Raw genomic sequence first — 8,603 nt, forward strand, 5'->3', positions numbered from 1 at the left:
TCGGGGAGCTCTTGTTCCTCCCCCACCGCAGCAAAGAAAGAATCGAGTCTCAGTTAAGGCGGAAGGGGATTTAGTGGAGCTGGGGAGGGAAGAGAGAGGGGTTAGGAGGGACCCCCCCAATTCCATCCCTGCCGGCTCGGGGACGGGACGTCGGCCCTCAACGAGGGAGGTGCTCCCGGGCCGCTGAGCGCTTCATTCTGTCCCCAGGGCTCAGGCGGGGGGTGGGGGAGTGGCGCCCCCAGACCTACAGATCTGCGTGGTCAGGAGCGCCTCCGGCGGGCCTAGCGGGCGCCCGAAGGTACTCCGGGGGCACAGGATCGTCGGGCGACGCCTTGCGGTAGAAGCCGAGCTCCTGCACCAGCGCGTTGATCTCCTCGCGGGTCATGTCGCTGAGTGGAATTCGCTGAAGCCGGAGAGGGGCGGGGTCAGGGCGCCGGGCCCCGCCTCCCGCGCCCCCCTCCCCTCTCCCCCCTCCCCAGGCCTCACCTCCAGTTCCTCAAAGCGGTGGCCCAGCAACACGAGCTCTGGGTCGGCCCCCGGCAGGTGTTTCATCACCAGGTTGTGGCTGCAGACCATGTTAAGGCGGATAGTGATGGGCAGAGGCGGGTGGGGTCTCCCGGGGGCCTTGTCGATGTGGACACTACTTGCTCTGCCCAGGTAGGGCAAGGATCCTCATTTACACATGAGGAAATTAGGGTTCAAAGAAGAAGGCCTCCTCTCTGTTCTCCGGTCTGTGCCGGTCATACCTAATCATTTTCTCTTGCCAACCCAAGACCACCTCGGAATTCGCGGGGCAGCTCACTCTCAATCAGCCCCACTTGTCAGATGAAAACCATTCATCACCTCTCTCACTGAGGTCAAGTGGAAGGAGATTCTGGAAGATCCCCTCCCTCTCCTCCCTCCCCTAGAACAGAAGGAGGATACTAGAGTGGGATGTCCTGGGTGACGAAGGCCTTCACCTGCAGAGGAACCAGAGCATCAGGCCCCAACGCCCTCCAGGTACCAACTCTGAAGCCCAGTGTCACAGAGCAAGTCAGGCACAGGCTCCTGACTCCCAGCCCAGGGACCCTCCCCCATCCAGTCACTGGGACCATGCTGCCAACCCCTCAGAAGACTCAGGGAGGACAGAGCTGAGGACCCCTTCCTTCAAACTCACCTCCTTCAGGCGATTAAGCTGTCATCCTCCACATGTCTGGAGGGGGACAAAATGGGATAGGTCAGGAGCCTCTCACATCTACCCTCACCCCCATTTTACCCTCATCCCCCAGCTGGGCTGGGGCGGGCTGTGGATTACGCCCTGGAACAGAGGTTCGCAAGATGTGGAGATGGAGGCAGAAAGGGAACTCTGTGCAGATAGGGAAGCTGAGGCCTAACCACACCAGAGGACAAGAGGAGCAAAGCCAGAGGCCTGAAGGGCACTTACCAGCCTTGGAGCTGCACATCTTACTGATGGTTGTGCCTGTGTGCTAAAGTCACTTCAGCCATGTCCAACTCTTTGCAACCCTGTGGACTGTAGCCCACCAGGCTCCTCTGTCCATAGGATTCTCCAGGCAAGAATACTGGAGAGGGTTACCATTCCCTTCTCCAGGGGATCCTCCCAACCCAGGGATCGAACCCTCATCCCTTGGTGTCTCCTGCATTGGCAGGTGGATTCTTTACCACGAGCACCAGGTTGACCCAAGAGAAATGATCACCCTACTCCTCTCAGGCAGTAGAGACCTGGGCCTGGCTTGTGGCCCCAAGAACCTCAGGGTGGAGGCCGACCAGAACGAAACATCTCAGAACTTCCCTGGGAGGCCCCATTAGAGACGCCTACCATCTGGTCCCTGCCTCAGCCCACGCAGAGCTGGCCCTCCCTGCCACCTGCGGCCTAGCCCTACAGACCATCTGGTTGCTTCCCCGAGAGGCCCCTCCCATACTCCCTGAAGGGGAGCTAGCTCCCAACGGGAGTCCAAACCCTAGGACTACCGTTCTTGTCCTCTTCAGTCCTTCTTTCTCCTCCCCCTCCACCCCCCACTGCCCTCCTCCCCCCCTTTTTTTTCAGGGAGAAACCTAAAGCCCAGAGAGGGTCTGTGACGATCCAAGTCACACAACCAGACAGGGACTTTGGCGGGGCATTCCCTGGCAGGGGAGGGTGGGGCCCCCTGCCCTGCGTGGCAGAGAGGCTCCCAGAAGGTCATCCCTCCCCTCCGTGGAAAGAGAGAGAGACCAACCGGAACTGGGGTGGGGAGGAATTCCAGGAAAAAAGAGGAGTAGGGCGGGGGAGGGGTGGGGGTGGGGGGAGGTGAGGAGGGTGGGAAGTTGGGCTCCAGAAGGCAGATTTGGGAGAGTCACTAGCCAGAAGTTAAGGGACAGAGCCAAAGTGTAGGGGGCCCGTTGTCCGGCCAGATGGGGCGCTAGGGAGGGGTTCAGATTTCCAGGCCGCAAGATCGGGTGTCTGGGGCTTCCACGGTGGGTGCTGGGGCGTTCTGGGTCTGGGAAGTGGGAGGGGCAGTCCCGGGTCCGAGGGGAACGAGGGAGTCGGGAAAGTCCTGTGCCAGAACGAGCAGTGATTGCAAAGTTAAGGAGTTACGGGGCTTAGGGGCGGTGGTCCTTAGGCTGGGGGGCCGCCGCACTCACCTCTACCCGGGCTCGGGCCAGGCCTTGTAGACGGTTCCAGTCGGGCCGGAAGGTGGTGGTGGCGGCCGCGACTGCCGCGAGGAGGAGCAGCAGGGGCGGCGGAGGCAGCGGGAGGTGCATTGAAACCCGGCCGAAGATGATCCGCAAGCTGGAGGTGAACCGCCCGGCCACTGCGCCACGTCTGGCCCGGAGAGCTGGCCGGGTCCCCGCTGGAGGTCCCGCCCCGTTAGGGACCACGCCTCCTGCTTTCGGTCTCCGCCCACGACCTGCGTGGGGGCCGCCCGCGCGCTCCCGGCGGGGTTTGGGCTCCTCTCTGGCCCGCAGCCCTTTACTTGCCGGGTCCCAACAGTGTCCACCCTCCCTCTGCTGACCGACAGGATGGATGCTCCGACTGGATGCGCCCAGACAGTGCACCCGTACGCCGGCAGAGGGCGCAGGCGGGAGGCGCACGGGCACCGGAGTTTCTGGGTCAGACACCCGACTGGAAGATGGGGAAACTAAGGCCTGGGGAATCCTTGTTTGTGTGTTGGTTTTTTGTCTGGTTTGTTTTTTTACTTCTCTAGATGAGATTCCGATCTGGATTTCAATTTCCTGAGCAAACGTTATGGCGATGGGAATATTATGTCGGAGCTGGGAGGATAAAGGGGTTAATACACATGAGAGCGGAGAAGGCAATGGCACCCCACTCCAGCACTCTTGCCTGGAAAATCCCAGGGACAGAGGAGTCTGGTGGAGTGTTCTTGCTTGGAGAATCCCAGGGACGGGGAGCCTGGTGGGCGGCCGTCTAGGGGGTCGCACAGAGTAGGACACGACCAAAGCGACTTAGCAGCAGCAGCAGCAGCACATGAGAGAGCTCTTTAGAACAGCACCTCAAAAAGGCCCAGTGAGCTCCTTTCTACAAGTTAGGAAACAGGCTCAGAAAGGTAAAACGATTAAATTCTAGGTCTTGGATTTGAACCCAAAACATTCCCATGTTCATGTCACCAAGACAAAGACGACTAGATCAGGATGTGACTTCCCCTCTTCAAGCCTCAGGCAGACATTGTGCACTGATCGCAGTGCTTTTTTCCCACAGAATCTGGACTGGAACTCAGAATTCTCAGCATCCAGCCAAGGCTGTATTATGGCTTTCACCGAAGCTCTGTAGTTTTGCCTTCCTGGGCCCCTTCCTTTATTAAAATATCTTATATTAGAAATTGGAGGGACTACCCTGGTGGTCCATTGGTTATGAATCTGCCTTGTAATTAAAGACAGCACAAGTTCAATCCTGACAACTAAACCCATGTGCCACTAGAGAGCCTGCTGCCCCAAGGAAATTTTCCTACTGATTGCAAGGAAGATGCCACGTGATGCAGCTAGATAAATATTTTTTAATTGAATTTTACAACTGCTTTGATTTTAAAAGAAATTAATATAATCCAGGCTAGGTTCATTATTATTCATTCATTTTTTTCTTCTGATTAAAAAAAAATTAAAATTAAAACATTTTTGTGGGCCCCTAAAAGTATGATGGGCCATAGACACTGAACCTCATGGATAAGTCAGGTCTGCCTAGAGCCCTTCGTTCATATCGGTACCTCCCATTCACTGACTTGACTGTGAAGATATAATAGGCTTAGGGCTGTTATTTAATATTCATTGTCTATAAATACACGAGGACACAGTAAATATAATTGGTTCTATCCAGATTATTGAAATGATAAGCTATGTCTAACACTGTTTACTGCTGTGAAAGTGGGAATTCATCCAAGCTTTTTGAAAGGCAACTTGACACATTAAATCAAAACCCTAAAAATATTTTTTCTACCCAGTATTACACTTCTCAGAATTTGACCCAAAGTAATCTTGAGAGAGGGAATCAATGGTTAGGTTAAGATGTTTATCAAGACACTGTTTACAATGGTGAAAAACGAGCTTGGACAGAAGCATGTCACAGCAGGGGATGAGATATGTAAATGCTAGTACTTGCTTAGGTTGGGCTTCCCCGATAGCTCAGTTGGTAAAGAATCTGCCTGCAATGCAGGAGACCCTGGTTCAATCCAGGGAAGATCCCCTGGAGAAGGGAGATGCTACCCACTCCAGTATTCTTGGGCTTCCCTGGTGGCTCAGCTGGTAAAGAATCCTCCTGCAATGCAGAAGACTTGGGTTCGATGGCCTGGAGGCCTGGGTTGGGAAGATCCCCTGGAGAAGGGTAAGGCTAGTGAAGTGAAGTCGCTCAGTCGTGTCCGTGTCCGACTCTTTGCGACCCCGTGGATTGTAGCTCACCAGGCTCCTCTGTCCATGGGATTCTCCAGGCAAGAATACTAGAGTGGGTTGCCATTTCCTTCTCCAGGGTAAGGCTACCCACTCCACTATTCTGGCCTGGAGAATTCCATGGACTATATAGTCCAAGGCGTTGCAAAGCAAAATCGAGCAGTTGTTTAAAACGATGTGGCATAGTGTTGAATGACATGGAGAGCGTTCACAGTTATGGTGTTAATTTTTTTTTAAGCTCTAAAACAGTAATATCAATTGGGAATTGTGATGCTCCAGGTTGCAAGTCACAGAAACCGCAAGTTAAATGGGCTTAAACGATAAATGGAATCTCTTGGTTCGAATAACAAAATAGTTCAGGGAAGGAGGGCTTCAGATGAGGTTTGATCTGGTTGATAAAGTCACGAAGGCCTGATCTCTTTCCATTCTGCTTTCCATAACATCAGTTTGTCCTTAGCACAGTTATCTGCATGGTGTCAAGATGACTGCCAGCAGTAATCAGGACCACTACAGACTTCTTCACTCATATCTAATCAAGGGGAAATCTTTTTTTTTTTTTTGTAAAGTCCTCAGGAGAAAAAACAAACTTTCTTTCCCAAAAGCCCCCAGCAAAAGTCTCCTCATCGTTCACAGGTCCATCCATGGTCCAATCAAGTGGCTGGAGAATGGGAATGCTCCCTGACTTAACTGTTTGGGATCCATTCTTGAAGGCCATCAAGGATATGAGCTGCAAAGGATGTTGTGGTAGCGACAGAGTAGCCAAGAAATTGTATAAAATACGTGTATAGAAATATATATCCTAGACCAAAGCACAAAGTCCAGAAGGAAACAGCCCAGGAAATCAAAACGGTCATCATCTCTTGGTACTTGAATCTATAGGTGAATTTTTTCCCCTCCCTTACAGTATTTTTTCTGTAGTAAGTAGGTATCACCTGAACACAAACAGTAATCTTTGTTTACAAAAATAATGGGTCACAGCCTTGGGTTCCCACTATCCCACACCATACCCCAGCAAGGGCCCCAGACTGGCTGAAGCCAGAAGCCCCATGGAGCCTGTGGCTTTTCCGCTGACAGAGCCAAAGCTCGCTGCCTCGTGGGCCCACACTGTTCACTGGACAGGTGCCACCAAACCACTCTCGTTGCATTAACCTGGACACTGTGGTCTCTGGAGGGGCCGGAGCCTGAGCTGCTGAGCGTTGACTAGCCAGCTAGTGGAACCAATGGTAGAGACGCTGGGCACAACAGTGCCGGGAACATTCTGGCATTGGCAGCCACAGGAGGCCCAGGTTCTCCCAGAACAGATCTCTGCTCGTAATCCACACCCTGTGTGGCAGTTTGGAATCTAGGCCAGCAGGCTTCCTCAGGTGGGGCTGGTGCTGGGGTTTAGACTGTGACAATGCTAGGCTCAGACAAGGTCAGGGTCAGTTCTTAGCCTACGGCCACATTCAGAACTGAGGCTGGGGCTGGAGTCCAGGCTCAGTCAGTGACTGGGATTTGGTCTCAGTGACTAAGTCCAGCGGTCAGCCTTTGGCCAGTTCAGTGCACAGCTGTGTGACCAGAGCTGTGTGACCAAGGGTCAGGGCTCAGCCTGTGACTGGGTTCAAGACTCAGCCTGCCACCAGGCCAGTTAATGACCAGACTTGGGCCTCAGTCTCCACTTGGACTCGGGACCCCGTCTAAAATCGAAGGTTAGTCTGGACCAAGGTTAGAGTTCAGTCTGTGACTACGGCTTGGTCTTAAGCCAGGATCAGGGCTGGATCTGGGTCCAGAATAGAGGCCTCAAGTTGGGATCAGGCTTAGTCAGGCTTGGATCAGCCTCAGTACTTGACCAGACAGTCAGGGGTAGAGGCCTAGAGATGGGGTAGAGGCTCATTCTTAGTGTGGGATTGGGGCTCAGTTAACACCAGATTGGGCTCAAGTTGGACCTGGGATCAGGGCTAGGATTTAGTCTGGCTCTGTGCTCTGTTCTGAGCTCTGATAAAGATGTTTCCGGAGACCTGGGAGCTGAGGGCAGGTCAGCATTGCAAGAAAGGAGGGCCCCCGGGCAATCTGCTGCTGCGGCATTAAACCTCTCCTTGCCTGCTGAAGCCGGTTCTCCTAGAGCCTTCTAACCTACATGGCTCTGCTGCCCAAGATCCCCTCGCACCAGAATAAAAATAGCCGCTCACTTCAGAGCAGCTGACAGCAGTGCCAGGCTGCCTGGGAGGAGGGGGAATTGAGGAGAGGGAGGATGGATGCTTGAGCTGGGCCCCAGCTGTGTGACCTTGGGAAAGTCGGCACTCTTCCTCCCAGAACCCCTTTTTGAGGGCCAGGGTGGGATGTGAGGATGCCACCTCCCCCAGAGGGGACAGCAATATAACATGTGGCACTTGGTATCCGTAGGTAACTCAGGAGTGAAGCCTTGGGAGGAGAAATGCTCCAAGCCCAGTATACTTCCTCCCCCAGGAAGCCCTCCCTGATGCTTACCTCGTCCACCTTCCCACAATACTCCATAGCATCCTCTACATCTCAAATAATTTCTCAGCTAGTGGCCTTCCTTACAGTGGGCCTGGGTCAGGTGACCAGGGAGCCAACCAAAGGTGGATAGACCCTTCTGTACCATTACCATCCTCAGGTACCCTGGGAGGTGGATTGAGGAAGAGGAAGAAGAAAGTCTCTCCCTCCCTTCCCTGCTTCCGGGGGATTTACTCTGAGCCAAAGGGCCATGTGGGCACGTGTCCATCCTTTCCCAGCCAGAGCCTGGCACACTCCATATCTTTGCACCTGCTTCTCTCTCTGCGTCCCAGGGCGTTTCTTCTCTTTTCAGTTTGGCAACACAGATTCTCCTCCAAAGAATGGGTTCACGGCTTCCCTCGTGGCTCAGTGATAAAGGATCCGCCTGCCGGGTCAGCAGACACGGTTTGATCCCTGGTTGCAGAAGATCCCACATGCCAGGATGAGGGGATGGGTGTGGTGGAGACTGCTGAAACCTGTGTGCTCTAGAGCCCACCACAACCACAGAAAGGCCCGCACAGCAACAAAGGCTCCGCACAGCCAAAATAAAAATAAACAAAGTTTTAAAACTGATGTGGCTGAATCTTTTTTTTTTTTTTTTCTAAAAAATGAAAGGGTTCAATGGCAACCTGTGTGGGGGAGAATTATCCACCATCTACCTGAGAACCCCATGCCCTGTCCCCTCCTGGCTGGGTAATCCCTAGGGGGACTTCTTCCTCTCTCAAATGGGGATCTGATTACCAATCTCACAGGGTTACTATGGAGTGATTGAGCTAATGCATCAGCCACCTCCTTTCCTGTCCCTGACCCAAACAGCCTAGAGGGGAACACTAAGATTCCCGGGGGGCAGGACGAGATGTACTCTCTGCCTTGGAACACCGCCCCCTACCCCCATGAGTGAAGGATGGGAGCTGGGAGCCAGGAGGTACCTCCGGAGACAGCCGTCTCCAGGGGGGCGGTTCTCCCTGGCAGCTGCCCCCAGCCTGCCGCCCTGAGCCCCAGAGCCTGTTATCAACCTCCTTAGTCATCACGCCAGGAGCTCAAATATAGCTTTTACCCTGTTCCTTTCTCAGCCGGGGTCCGCCCCCCACCCCCTTCCTGTGGCAAGGCCATGTCTGGGTCTCAGAGCCTCTTTTCCTTCCCCTCCCCAGGAAGACAACTATGTGGGGTCTGTTTCGTCATCCGCCAAACGTGCAGGTTGGAAGAGATGATGGTGGTGGTGGCGATGGGAACTCCAG

General features: G+C 54.0%; 1 protein-coding gene across 1 annotated transcript; it reads right to left on the reverse strand.

Annotated features, from left to right (window-relative positions):
• Positions 1 to 53: 53 nt before the first annotated feature.
• Positions 54 to 3,300, reverse strand: SELENOM (selenoprotein M). Its single transcript, XM_040251145.1, has 5 exons — positions 2,620 to 3,300; positions 1,157 to 1,192; positions 925 to 959; positions 487 to 565; positions 54 to 403 (listed from the first exon to the last, which is right to left on the reverse strand). Exons 1-5 carry the CDS (start codon positions 2,737 to 2,739, stop codon positions 245 to 247), a joined length of 429 nt encoding a protein of 142 aa, XP_040107079.1. The 5' UTR covers positions 2,740 to 3,300; the 3' UTR covers positions 54 to 244.
• Positions 3,301 to 8,603: the final 5,303 nt, after the last annotated feature.

This window comes from Oryx dammah, unplaced genomic scaffold, assembly GCF_014754425.2.
Source record: "Oryx dammah isolate SB20612 unplaced genomic scaffold, SCBI_Odam_1.1 HiC_scaffold_12, whole genome shotgun sequence".
In the NCBI taxonomy this organism is placed as follows: Eukaryota; Metazoa; Chordata; class Mammalia; order Artiodactyla; family Bovidae; genus Oryx; species Oryx dammah.